Source organism: Symphodus melops, assembly GCF_947650265.1.
Source record: "Symphodus melops genome assembly, chromosome: 22".
In the NCBI taxonomy this organism is placed as follows: Eukaryota; Metazoa; Chordata; class Actinopteri; order Labriformes; family Labridae; genus Symphodus; species Symphodus melops.
In genome coordinates, this window is record NC_136712.1 from 17,093,027 (window position 1) to 17,110,738 (window position 17,712).

Genomic DNA, 17,712 nt, shown 5'->3' on the forward strand with positions numbered 1-17,712 from the left:
TAAACAGTTCTAGTTTCTCCCTAAAAAAGCTGTTTCAACAACACAACAACCTTTTATTCATGATCCTATGAACTCAGTATTAAGCGACTTAAAATATTATAAATGAACTTCAATATTGTCATTTCAGTTTTTTTAGATGTTCTGACATAAGCGTGGTAGACGGGGTTCTGTTCAGATATTTATCCCTCATTAAATTCAGAAAACAGCACACAAGTCCCTGCAAACTAGCCACCAGGCCACCGAGGCCCCAGCTTAATACTTTTTAAATGTAAGTGTGAATGTTGTAATATGAACCATTTTTAGTATCAGTTAGAGTTGAGCATTTTTACTTGAACTGAATCCAAATGTTTTACTTTTAAACTAAACATTTGACCTCCACGTTGTTTTAGCAATCTTTCAGTGGTCATTTTTCGGGACCGGGAGGCAGACACACTCTTTAAAGAGTAGGCTTACATCTTTAGGGCTGGTAAAGGTAGGACCAGCTCCTAATGCTATAGGTTTATACTACCAGGGGAACTGGCACCATGAGCTCCTATCTCTCTCTCTCTCTCTCTCTCTCTCTCTGCATGCACATCATATTTCTGCACGTTACTATCTATAAATCTTCATGTACCATGTCAATTAGTAACCATTCATTTTCTTGAGCTCTAGTGTCTTGTGTCTTGTAGAGTCCTCTGGGTCGTTGGTGGGGACGGCCAGATATTTAAAAGTCACAAAACCCAAAACATCCCTGTGCAGCATCATGTAGCTTCTAAAAGAGGAACAACCACAGTAGATGAAAGGTTTCCAGCTACAATGCAACAACATGGTTTGTTACATTAAAAGCAACATGAGTGTTAAGTGAGCATGTTCAGAGTTCAAGTTCAAGTTTGAATGAGCAAAGACAACTTCATTACCGAGTGTCGGTGTCCTGAGGGGAGATTCAGGGAAAGATTGAACTGCTTTTGTCTTTGTGTATCTCTCTTCCTCATACATCTGTCTCTCTGGCAATTTGTCAAGTGTGGTTCAAGGTTACGATGCAGTTAGCTTCAGACCTCAGTTTGACCCTGAAACTAAAAATTTTGTAAACACAAACTTTGTGGTGAAAAAGCCATGTGTTGTAAAGAGCAGATACATCCCTATGTGTGAAAAGAAGGGGACGAGTTGTTACTGAGTGTTGGGAAAACAAAGCTCTCAAAGAAAAATGTGACATCTCGTACTCGGGATTGTTTTCAACCAGAGAGTGATAAGCACTTTAGGTCAAAGATCGCAGCGCAGGAAGTGTTGGAATTCTCTGGAGGCTGTTACAGTGCTGACAGCCAAGGACAGGCCACACGGATGTGGGCCGTCATTGGGCCTTCCTCGCATCCCACTGACATGTTATCATCTGCACATTCAGTGTGACACTGCAGCACCATGCCAAGGTTCCTCTAGTTAGCATAATTTAAATCAGTCCTTTAAATTAAAAAAAAAGTCCTTTATCAGAGTAGACATAAAAATGTATTAAAAAGTCACCAATTTGACAATTTTGGATTGAACATTATTTTATATCTGGAGAGTTCCGAGTCCCCTTTGCAATATTTGACTTGCCTATTTCCTCATGTGGGCCTTAGGGGTTCTTTAGCGGCCAAGCGGCAATCTCCAGTCTTAAAACTTAGTCAATTTGGAAGAGCAAAATCCTGCACTTCGTTGAGTGTCCGCTTAAAGTTGGCTCCAGGAACACTGGAAGACACAAAGACACCACATCAGAAAAAAACAGTTTTTATACCATAAATATCTCTCAGTCTGTCGTTAGGTTGACAAAAAGTGAGGCTGAGACAGCATTTCCACCATGGTGGCTGCTGCCGATGAGCCTCCTGCAGTAACAGATGGCTGACTTCATTCAGGCTTCGTCCATTAATCTACAGTCTACGGTCTTCACAACCTTTAACCCTAGTCTAGTACGGTAGAGGATTAGGGCCCAAAAGGAGGAAGATTTTTAAACCATCATGCACATCGAGAAAATAAGATGAAATTTCAAAAATAAAGATGAAATGTCTGGAAATATAATTAAAAAATAATATTTAAATTGTGTTACACTGAAAGGACTTCACTTTATTGTGAGCGACAACACATTTCCTCTAAACCTCAGGTTAATCCGGCATAGAAAATACAGATAACATTCACTTGAAATGCATAGAATTTAATTACAATTTTGGGGGCGCTGGTAGCGCAGTGGCAGTACGAGCGTCCCCATGCATCAAGGCCATAGTCCTCGTGCGGACGGCCCGGGGCTCACGTCCGGCCTGTGGCTCCCCTCCCGCATGTCTCTCCCCCTGATTTCTGCCTCTGTTCACCTTCCTCCCTCTATAATAAAGGCAAAATGCCAAAAATAAATCTTAGGAAAAAAAGAAAGAAGAATTGAATTACAATTTTGATGCTATTGTCGAAATTGTATTTTAATTTTAATTTTTGACAGTTCAACATTTTTCTCCATGTGCAAAATAAAAGTCTTCCCCTCCTGTCTGGACCTAATCCTAATCCTTCCATGCAAAAAGGGCCAATCAGCCCTTTAAATCTTTATTTATAAGATTTAAAAGTCACCAATTTGACTCTTAGGGCAGAATAGTAAGCTACCATACATTATCTTATGTAGCCTATGTTTTTATGTGGACCTTGCTCAACCTTTGAAATAATATTTGTCTTGGTTGTTTCTCTTGTGGGCCTTCTTATGTTGAAGGGTTTCCTGAATCTTCACCACCTTTGTACCCGTGTCTAGCGACGGTTCTGCTGGGTTTTATTATAGGTTTTGGTCAGACTTTTGGCCCCTGAGCTGGTTTGGCTCCTCACATGGGACATTCCTGCCGAGCGGCCCCTCCCTGAAGGCCCCTCAGTGCGCAGACTCGCGGCTCTCCGCTGTCAGGGCAAGGCAGACTGACAGTATGGCGGCGGGGTGCAGCTGTAAGGATGCTACCGTTCCCTGTGATGTGTCTATTGCCGGTAGGACGTAAATGGAGTACTGACGACAAAAGCAGAAGAGGATTTATCGAGAAAGGCTTGTCGCCGTGAGCTCCCAAGATGGCCAGGCTCGCCGACTACTTTTTAGTGGTCACTTACGACCTCGACAAGCGAGGTAGGTGTTTGAGTTAGCCTGCAATGCTAGCACTAACGGCTGGGAGGCGGGGACGGGTCGGGCCGCTAATCACAGCTGACCCGAGCTGGGCTCTGTCAGCTGCGTATAAGCCGCTCACTGTGGGCCGGGGATGCGCAGGCCTCACGGGATTAGTGAACTCAAATGCCAGCTTGTCAGTATGGTGTCCCGCATTTTTTGTTGATGTTAGCACACTGAGCGCTCAAGTCTTTGTCGGTGCTTCACTTCCAGTCATGTTGTAGCTTTAGCAAAATGAACTGTCTCTCTCTGTTGACAGAAAACTTGGGCTAACTTTATCCGCTAGGAGCTAACGTTAGCCGGGATAGCACGGGGGGGTGGGGGGCTGGCTGGCTGGCTGGCTGTGACCTAAGACGGATTTATTCAACCGTTTCACAGTTTCTGCCACATCTTCCTGACAAACAAATCTAGCAAATGCAACGTATTAAAAGCACTGTTAAAAGCAAGATATACACATGGAGGAAGGCTGCCGGTCAGCGGGGTGTCAGTGCTGCAGGATCCACATCAGTTCACTTGGGACAGCCTAACCAGTGACCACGGTGCTGATTTCCGCTTTAAGCTGGATTTTTAAACTGGAAATCGATGCTGTGGTCGCTGATTGTTTTCCTTGTCTGTGTTTCGTGTGGATTAACCCAGATTGCCCTGCCCCTCCCTGCGCCCCCTCGGACCGGAGCCCTGTTCACCACCCCCCCTCCCTTGTGTTGCTGCTGGGACGGGGTTTGGACCGTTATCTGAGCCCCCCTCTCCCTCCCTTTGGCTTGAGCCTTGGCCTAGATCTGTGCAGTATAATGGCCCGTTTAATCATGAAATATTCAACCCTCATATCCTATGAAGGCATGCATCTTGTAACATTGTAGTGTTTTATTCAGAGTGGATTTTTACCTATGATTTATTCAGAAGAGGCAAATTGTAACATCACGAGTCCCCTGCAGCTAAAAGCATCCACAGAACTGACTTTTAGCTCAACGACTTGCATCACTTTTTCTGATTGCACTTCTTGCATCTTGTATTTTCTCCTTTCAGAGTTCAGGGGCGGTGAATACAGGATGTTATAACGTGGACACTGCAAACGCTGCACAAACGCTCCTTCCTGCCTGCATGCAATGCAGAGCAGAACAAGCCTGTAAAAAGCATCTGGGAACCAGACATTAAAGCCACAATGGCTTTAATGGATCAAGGCTCCCATGCTTGTAAAACCAAACACTTAAGGGTGATGATGGTTGTTGGTGTTGCCCCCTTTACTGTTGCCTCACTGTTTACTGTAAGTCTACGGAAGTTTCTAGGTGGAGGCACGTTGTTGTTCCAAACATCTTCAGAAGATGCAACAGCGTTGTTACCGTCATAATCATCATCACCGCGGACTTAAGTGAGCATCTTGCAGTGAAGGCGATGCACTTCTGCATGCTTTGCTATTTCAAACTCTCTCATGCTCTACTTTGTGTCTTGTGGCGAGGAGAGATGGAGAGTGATTTTAACGCTCGGCTTGTCAACATAAAGTTTCTGAACAAAGTGAAGCAGTGTGAAAATCACGTGGACTCTTCTCTCTGCCTCACTTTGTCCTGCGTAGGCGGCCCACGCTTTTGTTTGCTGCTGTCTGTGTCGCTGGTAGTCTCGGTGCACAGATACCAAGTGGACCAATCACAGCTGTTGTGATTTGTGTTGATGCAACGCGTTGTCACATTTATGAGTGACCTCGATGTTTGCCTTTTTTAATAACATTTTATTTAAAGACAGTTTAGGAAAGTGAAGACAGCGTATCCAGTTTTAATATTGGAGCAGTTAAAGTTCCTTTTAAAAGCATGCCTGCCAATCAATAATCCATTTTTGCGTCAAACTCAGCACAAGTTGTTCGGGTGAAGGTTGCATTGAGAGCCTGAAGCCCCAGACTTGTGATATTTTTTAGCAAATGTATTAAACTAGTTTAGTTCTATATTCAAATAAAGTTTTTGTGCTTTTCTTACTGATTGACTGCAACAACAAAAAAAACACTTGTAACTAAAAATGAACAGTGCTCCTCGATCATAAGAAGAATACCAGGAATTCTGCAGCCCAGTAGTTTCCTCTGGTGTCTAAATATTTCATGCATCCTGTGTGTGTTAGTGTGTGAGTCAGTGTGTGTTTTTTTGTGCGTGTTTGTGAGTAGTTGCTGTTTGTCGCTCAGTTCGAGGAATGTTTTTGCGAGCATGGGCACTGACAGGTTTTCAGGGCTGACATCATCATTGCTCATCTGCCGCTGCCACCAACAGAAACCTGCTGGGTGTTTACACACAGAGCGGCCTGCAGGCAGATCACAGTCTGTGCTCTTCCCTCGATTGTTCCTGCTTCATTGAAAAAAAACAAAAAACACAGTTTGTCTCGTCTAATCCGAGGGCATTCACTCCCTCACTTTGTCTCGGAGGTGTCAGGTTTCTAACATTGTGCTCGACACAGACGTTAAGTTATGCTATCAGTGGATCCAATTTAGAGCCAGTGTGGGTTTAGAAAGATCCACAGTGGCCACTTGGGTGTGGTCCTCTGTTCGAGGGTCTCTTGAGAAACTCTCCAGCATGTCACTGTGTTTTGACAGCGGTTCCTCCAGCCGCGGCGAGCACCCAGCAGCTAAATGGATCCGCAGTCCGAGGCCCAAACAGGAAGCCGGGTAGAGGACCCGAGGGAGACTTATGTTTAGAACGAGAATCCAGATTGTCTCCCTGTGCACGTCTGAAAAACCAAAAGAAGGGGCGTGTGTTTGTGTGCGTGTGTGAATGTGTTAGGCGGTCTCATTCAAGACAAAGTAGAGAGACGCACATGCAGTCTCACACACACACACACACACACACACACACACACACACACACACACACACACACACACACACACACACACACACACAGATGCTAGCATACAGGCTCTATTGTAGCTCCATCTGTGAGCCTCTGGCGGTGCAGTTTGAGGGTGCTGGTTGGTCATTGCCACAACAGCCTGAAACAGAAAGCGGGATTGTTTTTTTTTTTTTTTCAGACTGGAGTGACAACCACACACACCCCTGCTGCCTACAGTCAAGCTCGGCCCATTCACAACATTCAAGGCAGGGGAGGACACAAAGAGGTGCACACAGGGCAGGCAGAGTGTGCACGCCGGCCGTTATGTCTATAAATCTCAGGCTGTTTGTTCTGTGATCAGCATGCTGTGTTATGTTTATTGAAAGTACTCATGTTGTCATAGTGATGAAAATGTGATTTTATTCCATGCAGCTAGCTGCTTATTGCTTCGGTCAGTTTGCGTCAAGTTTTTGTCAAAATTTCCCAGGGTGCAACGTGAGTCATGACGTCTCCCATCGGTGCATTTGTGTAACCGATGTGCAGCTCCTGCTCAGAAACGATCCGATGTGTCAGGCCTCTCGTGGCCTCAGTCGTGTTTAGTAGCCTGATGAAGCAAAGGTGCCATCATTGGAAATGTGGCTTCACATGCCTCCATTCACATAGGACAGGACGGATAGAGAAGTAAACCACGGGGACAGATCCTGCAATGACATGCAGGAAAGGAGCTGCACGGCGGGTTGCATGCCTGCCTTCACGACCGCAGCTTTCACACATCGTCTGCGACACAACCACGAGGCCATCTGCACCTCCGTCATCTGCCCCTCCGTCATCAACCCGTCTATGCAAAAATAGCACATTTTGTCAGAGTTGCTGTAATCCCGAGCCTTTTTCTTTGGTAAGGCTACTTAAGAGACTAAAAACTGTTGCAACAGTTTTTTGCATGCTCCGAGTGGAAACAATAAACTAAAAGCGACTTTCACTGTAAATGTTTTAAAAAGCTCAAAATCAATCATTTCATGCTCAGGATGCAACAATCACAACAAAGCATGCAAAGATCCTGAATGGGTTGATTGGCTGTCCTGTTGACCGATACAGTCGGTCATGCTTTTGAAAAGTCTTAAATATTTGACTCAGTCGGTTCCTTTCGTGGTAATGTTGGGGACAAAGCTGTGACTCCTTTAGAGGAGCTCATCGGTGCGTTCAGTACTCAAAGTGTTACTGCGAGTGCCGCCTCCATGAAGCTCAGATTGAGAGCAACATGAAGTGAGTGGAGGAGAGAGGAGTGTGTGAGAGTGTGTGAGTGTGTGAGTGTGTGTGTGTGTGTGTGATGCTGCCAGCAGTGCCTGCCTGTGGCCGGCCACTTCCTCTGCCGCTCCATCGCCGGGCAGCAGCCTTTCAGCCCTCCAGAAATAGCCGTCACAATCTGCCTTTCATAGGGGGACAGGCTGACTGCGGTGCACTGACGCTCCTGTGTCTGTGTGCTGGCGGGAGCTGCTCTCTGCTCTCTGCCTGAATGTTTGTGGCTGTCAATGTGTTTCTGTGTTTCCATGGCAACCCCCCCCCCCCCCCCCCATGCAGGGTGCATGGTTATGGTGAGCAATGATAAAACTCGACCTACTAATTCCTGATGATAAATATGCTGATATTTATCACATTGTTAAAATCTATTTCTGATATGCAGAGCATCATATTTTCATTTTTTTCCCCCTGCACATTGATTTAACTTTAACTAAACAATTAGACATCGAAACTCTCCACTGTTACCAATTTTAGAAAAAATAAAGTGTCAGCAGCTCCGAAAAGTTCTTAGACATCATCTTTAGTAAACGTATGGAAACAAAAAAAGAATTCACATTTATAATTTTGTAATTAAAAGAGCCGGAAATGTATTGGCAGCCGACTAGTTAGAGCTGTCATGTGGCTGCGGTCGGTTGGAGAAACCTCCCTCGTATCACTGCTGGTGTGTGTGTGTGTGTGTGTGTGTGTGTGTGTGTGTGTGTGGTTGTCTGCTGTGCTGAATACTTGTTATTCATGAGGAAGGACGATGGCCCCAGGGCCCCAACACTGCCCTCATTCCCTCATTCCTATTACACAGATACAGAGAAGAGTGTGTGTGCGTTAATGTGTGAACGTATGTGTGCAATATGTGTGTGTGTGTGTGTGTGTGTGCCGGGGGTCGGGATGCTGAAACATGCTTCTCTACACACGCAGGGCTTGCGCACCACCTCCCCCGGCACTCACTCTCATTCTCCTGTCATAAACTTTATACTCAAATACAGTTTGTGTCTGTTAAGTCGTAAATATCGTTTGCACCCCAGGGGGCCGTGGAGACCTTACGCCTGGGCCCACATTTAGATTTAGATTAGGGCTGCCTCCTTAACGTTCACAAGTGAAATGGTCAAAGAGGATACCCCAAGTTGACCTGTACACAGATCCAAGAGGGATGAACAGCAGGCCTCAAAGTGCTTAGATTGAAGTTAGCTGTAATGCTAACTTATGATATCCATTCAATAGCTGTAGCTCTGTGAAGCTAATACACGTGTGTGCATGAACTGGACAGCACGCATCGACAGCCCCATAGGTCAAGAGCTCAAGAATCGCTGTGAAATACAGTTTATCAAAAGAGACAGCGACAGCAGAAATCTGTATCTAAATGTGTGTGTGTGTGTGTGTGTGTGTTAGGGATGCCCTGGTCCTTTCGTGCTTTGATGGTTTCCCTGGAATTCAGGGAATGTCTCGGTCCCCTCTCGGGACAAAGGCTGAGTCAGAGCTCCTCACAGTCGGCCTGCTGGAGCCCAAGGGAGCAATCTTTGAGATCCCTGAGGGCCGATTCCAGCGTGTCCGGACCCCTCCTGATCTTTAGATAAGGGGGGTGGTGAGGGTTAGAAGAGATGGCTGTGTGAGGCTGCTTGGATGAGGCTGTGCTGAAAATACATCAGTGCACACACTGAGTGGGTTAAACACCTGCTGGGTGTAATGTTGGTTCAGGCTCGAGACTGTGAGTCCATGTGCTTTGAATGTTGCATAAATATGACTTTATTTACCTGCCCATGATGGTTTGTGTTCCACATTTTAGATTTCACCTCCGTCAGTATTTGTTGTAATATTCAACAAAATTCTGATTCTAGTGTCTGGATTATTGTTGTTTTCTATTGTTTTCTTTAACAGAACATCTCAGCACGTCGTCGTGATGTTTTGGAAGTGAATCAATTAGCTGAAAAATATCACCGAGGTAATTAGCATTGAAAATGATCTCCAGGAGGCCTGCGACCAAAGCAGTGTGAAAGCTTCGCCCTGATAGCACTGAAGGCTCCGCCCCCCTTTCAGCATCACTCCTCCAACCCGTCTCTCCTTGTGTTATCAGGAGTTATCTAATTGAAACGCGCCATAATTAAGCGCGAGCAGGAGACAGACTTGTCCTCGTCTCGAGCTGCATTGTTGTGTTAGCGCTCTTTAGTTAGCTCGTAGCTAAGAAAGACTGTGATCTTAAAACGCTAACTTGACGTTCAAATCAGCAGTCGGTATTGGTGTTCTTCTTCTCTCGAGTCGCTCACTCAAACAGCTTTTATACGCAGGGGGAGGAGCCTGCTGGCCGGGCCGTCAGCATAAACACGACTCTGACAACATCACAGACAGTGGGACTTCATGTGTGCATCGCATGTTATATAAACCGTATGAACACATAATATATAACAAATAAATCAGATGTTTATTAAATGTTCTTTTTCGGGTTCTGACTTCCTGTCCAGCTTGTTTTTTTTTTCTGCGCTAGATTGATGCGTCGCGCTCCGGCAAATGGAAGCCTTAAACAGTGAAGGTGACGGAGGATGACTGGTGTCGGAGGATTAAGTCTCGTCTTTATTAAGACACTTTCCAGGTCAAATGTGTCCTTCAAGGAAAAAAAAGGAAAATCTGCCTCCCAGACACTCTCTGTGCCCGCTCTAATCTACTCTGTGATTGGTTTAAATGTGCAGATTAAAGGTCGGTTATTGGTCCAGACCTGGTTTGATGTCTTTATCACTGCGCTGTACTTACAGCACGTCTTTGTCCCCCCCCCCGAGGAGGTCTGTGTTGTTTAAAGATTGTGCAGATTACAGTCGAAGCTTTAGAGCTTTACGTCACTCTGTGAGTGATGTTTGATTGTTCAACCTTTCACAGGCTGACATGCATCCACCAAACAAGGAAGATGGAGGCTGTTCAACATAACGGCCCCAAAAAAAAAAAAAGGTTCCTGCGTCAGTGATTGGTTATGCAAACATCACGGCTGTAATCCTGCTTATTTGGAGTCTTTCTTAAAATGGCAGAAGTCTGAAAGGAATGTGCGAATAATTAAAATCTGCAGAAGCACAAGGTCAATTATGCAGAGCGAGGGATTCAACGCACGTCTTGTTCTTCAATGTTACAGATTATATCACTTATTTATTACCTCTTTAAGGGGCGAGAGAGAGAGAGAGAGAGAGAGAGAGAGAGAGCACAGTTCAAATGTACAAATTCATTGGCAAGTCTTTGACAATGTTTTTGTACAGTTTACGTCGATGGCGTGCAGTTTGTGGCAAGAAAAGACCTGACATGTGATACCTGAGGTTGTTCGTGCCCTGTGGTCTTGAAACAGGAAGCGATGATGTTTTATTTTGTACTTGTATCATTTCTCAAATGACATTTCTGGGATCGTGTCAAGGCCGTGTGTGGGCGATTAATGCAGACTGAAGAAAGAATTATGGATTCATTTACTGCTAAATACAATCTGACTTTCTGTCAATGTTTAGTTGAGGTGATGTAAGAGGGAAGAGGAGAGGGATGTTATTGTGCTGCAGATGAAGGCAGCAGAGAAGTTGTGATTGAGTGCATTAGCCCACAGTGATCATGTTTCCTGTCGCGCTAATGTGGGGTAGCACACGGAAACGTTTGTGGGCATCTTGTTCAAGAGGAGCTGCTCGCTTGAAGAGCACGCATCATTTCCTGTTTGAATTCTTTCATTGTCACACATGCAATGCTGAAAAATATATGTAGATCGTTTCAGGAGGACAGCTCATGAGCTTCACAAATCAGATATGTGGGGGGGGGGGGGGGGGGGGGGGGGGGGGGGGGGGGGGGTGGGGGGGGGGGGGGGGTCTTCTGAGGGAGGCGAGAGTCATCAGATGTGATGTGAGAACGCAGCAGAGTATAGTCAGGAGAATTTACCTGCAGCGAGTCGGAGAGCGCGGTGACTTCTTATTCGCTGAGATCAATACGCAACCGGCACGATTCCAAGCACGTATTTAAACTGCTGCATTACGTTAGCGTGAACAGCCAGATCAGGTGTGTCCTCCTTAAAACCTCTTTACATTTCAGGAGTGCACACCTGAAAAGGGTTTTAGTTTGGAAACCCCTGTACTCGAATAAATGAATCCACAGTCAGCAAATATTAAATATTAATGAAAATGAAAATGAAGCCAAATGAAATTTAACATTTCACTTCATCAGCAAATAAAAGCCATTCAGACCAGTGTGCTGATGTGAAACGTAGCACAGGTCGTGATGAGTGGAAAATGAAGCATTGATACGAGTTCGACACGCTGAATGAAGGTTGGCCTGATCGTCCTGTCAGACTTTATCTGAATCTGTTTTAAAAGCACAGCAGCAAAAAAAATGGAAACACCAAGGCGCCCAGTGTTTCGATCATATCTGGACGTGAATCAAAAACATTTCAGGCAGCTTCCTGCACACGTCTGAAACGCCATGACAACCTTAATGTGGAGGAGTCGTCTTTCCTCTTATCTGATGGATCCATTCATCCTTTTCTGCATCTTGTCTTCTGAAATAGTTTGAAGCATCATTGTTGTGACTGAGATTGTTTTTAAAAGCGGTGGTATTGAGAAGTATCGAGGACTTCAGCAACCTTTGGAAAGTCGATTTTCTATGTTTTTGTGAATTGGCAGGTTTTCATAATCTGTTTATACTGAAAGAGAGCCAACTAGCAGACAGGATACCTGCAGACTCAAAAAGAAAGCTCCTGTAGTGGATCATCCATGGATGTGATTCAGATTTTTAGTGAAGCTGGAACTACGGTGTCGTTTGTCTCCTCTCCTGGAAAGCCTTTCTTTTTTTCTGTTTAGAGGTCTCTGCTGCTGGAGAGGAGGAGGAGGGGGGGGGGTCATTAGTTTTGCAGGAAGGATGTGAGTTTGCTGAAGAGCTTTTGCACAAAGAAAATGTCCCACATTGTCTCCAGGGCGACGGCGGCTGCCAGATGGAGCCGAGTTATTTCTTTCCCTCTTTATTCAGCTCGGCTCAGACAGTAGGTTTCTAACAGGGACTGGCTCGTGTTTTTATACCGTCATCTGACACCTCATTCAGACAGCTCTAACTTGAGCCTTGTTCACAGTACTGATCTGCATGTGTGAACGCAAGAAACCACATTTTTATAAGTGACGTTACTCTGTGACAGCTGCACGGTGCACACACAGTCTGCATGCCACGTAATTTAACGCCTGCATTATATAAAGGGAAATATTCTCATTATCGTGTCGTTTATCGCTCCTTCACCTCTTTCTTTTCATGTCATGTCTGGCCCCATACGACGTGGACGACCTCCCGCTGTGAGGTGCATGTGTGAACACATGTGGAGGATGTCAGGGGAGATTCTGTGGACATTCAGAGGGGGGAATGTTCAGGTGAAAACAGCCTTGACAGTTCCTCTGTCTGAGGCCCCTGTCTGCTGATTTCAATCAGAGATGACTCACGCTTCTTCAAATGACTCAACAGGACCGTCCCCCTGCGTATGTGTGTGTGTGTGCCTGAATGAGTGTGTGTGTAGTATATAAACTGGGTGGACAGCGGGAGAGCTGTCTGCAGCGTCTCGTCATGATGATGTCATATTTCATCTTTTCAAACCCAAAAACTTGAACTCTGTGTTGCATGGCTTTTCACTCACACCCTCTGAGCGTGCTCATGATCACATATGTCTCATGTTAAAGTTCTGCACAATGGATACCAGTTTCATCATTTTGCATTATGCGTTTGGGGTGGAAAATAATTGGTTCATAAAGTAGAGGTGGACACGAGTGTGGTGTTTTACTCCATCTCAATCCCAGGACAGAATAAATTATTATTAAACAAATCTGTCCTGTCTCAATCGGCGGGTTGACTCCCATTTTTGTTATTGCTTCACGTTCTCCATCCATCATGTTTAACCAGAGCGGTGATCTCCAGCTGCTGTTCCCTCCTACCTGCTCTGCATGCGTCTCCTGAGGCCTCTCATCTCCGAGTCTTTGGTCTACAGAAGGGGGGCTCGCGCTTTTTCGGCATGCGAGCGACTTATAAAATGACCAAGTCAAAATGATCTCCTGTTCGCAGCGCACCAAAACCAGGGTTCAGACGATAGGCTGACTTTTTATAATGCTGTGCGATCTACCCACACGACCTTTGTGATCGACTGGTAGATCGCAATCGATGTATTGGTACTGCTGTACAACAATGACCTTAGCATGTTTTACAGCCACCGTGTCACACTATGGTCACTGTCCTCTCTCACTGTGCCTGTCCCACGTCAGTTAAACCTGCTTCCTCTGAACGCACGTGATCATTGTTGATGCAGCCTCAGCTCGCCGTCTGCTTCTGTCTCAGGTTTAATTCAGTGATTTAAAAATCAAACACTTGTTGGATTCAGGAGGAGCAAGTTTCACACCCAGGCAGTCGTGTGTTAAACATGCAGATGTGCTCGTGTTTGTTCATTGCACTTCACATCATTATTGCAATACTGAACAATGTATTTGAACGTTGCATCCTGTAATGTCATGCAGGGCTCGTCTTAACTAATCTGTGTTCTAATTTACATGAATTTACGTTGAAACGGTCAGACTGATAAGAGACAAAGGGCTGCCTCACGTCTCCTGACTCCCGCTCACGTTTTAGTCTTTTTCTAAGTCGTGCCGGCCTGTAGGCGAAGTCCCAGTTTGAAAACCAAAAAAGGTCACCGAGTCTTTTTTTAGCAAACCCGTGTCGGAAAGTATCCGTACATGCAGAAGTTAACCTGCTTCAGACTAAACTGACCAGTTTTTTTTCTGACCAGAGTTTCAGATCTAAACACACATTCCTTTTTGTGCTCACAAAGACGCGTGGAAACAAACAAGGCTCAAAGGTCTTTTGTCCCGATTGCTGCTGTTGCTGTGGAAACGGCCTGATGTCGTGTCACTGTGGTTAGGAAGCCTGCAAACGAGAAGCTGTGGTCTGGTTCAGCACCAAGAGCCTCACACACACACACACACACACACACACACAGACACACACACACACACACACACACACACACACAGACACACAGAGCTACACTCTCATCTCAACTCTGCCTGCCATCAATCAGAGATCACATGACCACTCCGGTCTGCTTCCCTCCTGTGTCACAGAGCATCACAGCGAGGAGTCATCTGTGTGAGGAGTCATTGCTCCGACACACACACACACACACACACACACACGCACTCAGAAACACACAAGCTGTACCCGTGACCCATATTTCCTGCTCTGCTCCCGTCTGTCATCCTCTACAGACCCGCTCGCTCTCTCTGTGTATTTGATTCGTTTCTTAGCGTGCGTGTTAAAAGCACGAAGCCGTCTGCTCGGCTTCACACGTTTTCATTCATCTTTGCCTCTCTGGCTCGAGGCACTTAAACCTCTGAAGCCCTTGAAACCTTCGGCCATCGCAGATCACTGTGTGACGATGCGGCCTCGGGGAACAAGCGTAGCCAGAAGTTGGCGTTAAACGACTTCCATGGAAGACTTCCTTGTCCGTGAGGCGGTCACATCTGTAATGTAGACGCTGCTGATTTACATTCACACCATCTCAAAGGAGCGCCCGTTTATCTGTTGAGTTCATCAGCAGAATGTACGCTATGCTGCGGCTTCACTCAGCGCTATGAGCCCGACTAATACGGGAATTGAATCAGCCGATATCACAACATTACGATGCAGATTTTTCATCGGGTCTGTCGTCGAAAGGAGAAGAAAAGCACGTTCAAAATGTTTGTTGAATGGAGGTCGATCGATTATTTCTGATCCATGTCAGTCAGAGTTTTTTATCAACCAGTTGTTCAGAATTCAACCAGTCGATTAAATAATAATAATCAAAGCTTGTAGTATTCAAGTTGAAGTCGCCCGTTTACAACAACATGGCCTGACGTGGTCGACTCAGAGCCCGTTTTCAAACGGCCAGGCTGAAGCAGTGTGAAGGACACGAGAGGACCTTTGAGAAAGAGGGCGGCCATCACTGGCTGAATAGAAAGAGCGGAGCCGTGATTGAAAAGACTGTTCACAGTCTGCACATTGAGGGAGTCCCCGTCGGTTGCTCGGCACTGTAAGGCCGTGAATGCACCGATTGTGACTTGCTGATTGTGTTTCTCACAGTGTAAACGCACAGCTGCAGATACTCTCTGTCCAAGTCACGAGGAGCGGACACAAACGGCGCTGAAAGTCCCTGACGGCAACGTTTACAGTCTAGAATTTGAGTGATTTCATCTCGACATTGAGACGAGTGAAACGAGCTCTGTGGAGATTTCTAAGTGTTTGTAGAGCTTTCCTTTGTGCTTTTAAACTTGCTTTTTGCTGTCACACTTTGGCGACCTTTACCCTTGTTTGGTAAAAAGTTGATGTCGCGAGCGTGGCGTGCACGGTGCATATATGATCCGCAAAGTCCTGTAACAAAGCACGGCCGGTTGTTGCAGCAAGTCGTGCACAGAAACGTCTGTCCAGGAGGAAATAAAGGCAAGATGCAGAGATGGAAAACTGCAGGTGGAGTTCAACGTTCTGTCCAGAGTTTGAGATCTGGGGATATACTGTGCTGCTGGAGGAAATTGTCTAAATCAGGAGGAGGCTGCATGACGATCCGGTTCCAAAAAGTGGCTGTGCACAACATGGACAATATTGTATCAGACGCAGCGACATAGTTGAATCGATTACCATCAAGCTGTGATTGAGATCGCTTCCTTATCAAGAGTCTGCTGCCTGTCACACCCCTGCAAGGCCACTGACTGCACACGTTTTACATTCCTCACTCACCACAGGCTGATAGCTCTTACATGATCAGCGGCTCTGCTTACGATTTCCTAAACAGCAGCGCTCGGATCCCACACCCAAGGAGGACGTTTGCCAAATCTATTCATGCACTCACCGCGGGATGTATCTTTGTGGTTAACAAGGAAATCACTGATTAATTTTGAGGCGGAGCGGAACGTAAATTGTCTCTGCACTTGAGGCGTTGGATGTCAGAATCGGGTCGATGTTGATCAGCAGCAGTTCACGTGACCAAAGTGAAATGAAGTGTTAAACGAGGATTTTTGTGTGACCTCTTTAGCTATAAGAGAGAATCAATTAAAGATGAGCTCCTCGGTTTGCTGAATAAAACATGGATTCAAAAAAATGTCTTAAACTCCAAGAGCCAACCTGCCGCTGGTGGAATCAAAAAATCAAGGTCAAACAGTTTGATGCGATTTGATTCACCTGGTTCATGCACATTGTGTGTGTGTGTGTGTGTGTGTGTGTGTGTGTGTGTGTGTGTGTGTGTGTGTGTGTGTGTGTGTGTGTGTGTGTGTGTGTGTGTGTGTGTGTGTGTGTGTGTGTGTGTGTGTGTGTGTGTGTGTGTGTGTGTGTGTGTGTGTGTGTGTGTGTGTGTGTGTGTGTGTGTGTGTACGTACACGTACGTACGTACGTGTGTGTGTACGTACACGTACGTACGTACGTGTGTGTGTGTACGTACACGTACGTACGTACGTGTGTGTGTGTACGTACACGTACGTACGTACGTGTGTGTGTGTACGTACACGTACGTACGTATGTGTGTGTGTGTACGTACGTGTGTGTGTACGTACACGTACGTGTGTGTACGTACGTACGTGTGTGTGTGTACGTGTGTGTGTGTGTGTGTGTGTGTACGTGTGTGTGTTACCACAGATGGAGTCAATGAACTGGATCTGACTGTGACGTGAAATGTTTGACTCTTCCTCTTCTTCTGTGTTTGTAGTTTCTGTCAGGTGTGTTGTCCAGATTTAAATCCCCTTTGCTTTCAATAGATTAACTGCAGAAACATAAAACATTGAATTTATGCTCATGACATCGATGATGCTCGCTGATTGGTCGTCCCAAATGTTCCCTCTGGGATCACTAAAGTATCCTACTTGGTAACGATGTGGTCAGTGATTAATTCTTGATTTACACGGTCTCAATATTTCAGGAGGAGTTTAGCTCTGCTGGATTGGCCTGGATTATTTGCTTAAATGGGAGGTTTACAGATTAAGGGGGGGGGGGGACAAAATATCGATGGGACAATCTCATCCTCCAGACTGTGAGATGAGACTATCGAATCCCTGGTGCTCATTCTTGATATTGTTGGAAAAGACAGTCTGAACAGACCTCCTTGGATTAGAACGCTGATTGGACGTAAATTTGGCCTTAGAAGAAGAAGACGGCGATTCAATTCAAAAAACTTTATTTGTCCCCAGGGGACATCTTATAAAGTTGAACGGTCATGTACATGAATCCTGCACTCTAACCTTTTTAAAGGTACTTTATATTCTTCACTTGACCACTTATTGTAGTGAAACTTTATATGATTTATATGTCATTTACTGTAAATCTGAAATATAAGTCGCCCCGGTACTTTAGACGCAGTCGTCTCCCAGAGAGAAAACTTTTTCTTCCTGTGTGATGATTTTCATAGCGTTCAGAAAAGTTGATGTTCAGTTTCTGTGCAGCTTCTCCTCGTCGTGTACCAGCTGCAGTACGCCGCTCGAGCTCTCATCCTACACTGATGGTTTT

General features: G+C 45.5%; 1 protein-coding gene across 5 annotated transcripts in view; it reads left to right on the plus strand.

The window, feature by feature from the left end:
* Positions 1 to 2,746: 2,746 nt before the first annotated feature.
* Positions 2,747 to 17,712, plus strand: part of sbf1 (SET binding factor 1) — a 56,273-nt gene continuing 41,307 nt past the window's right edge. For 2 of the 5 annotated variants that reach the window (XM_079335014.1, XM_079335015.1), the window contains exon 1: positions 2,747 to 3,091. In XM_079335014.1, coding sequence (XP_079191140.1) covers positions 3,037 to 3,091 — 55 coding nt within the window. In that variant the 5' untranslated portion in view covers positions 2,747 to 3,036. The remainder of the gene's footprint in view (positions 3,092 to 17,712) is intronic. The other 3 variants (XM_079335016.1, XM_079335017.1, XM_079335018.1) reach the window with 2 other exon arrangements.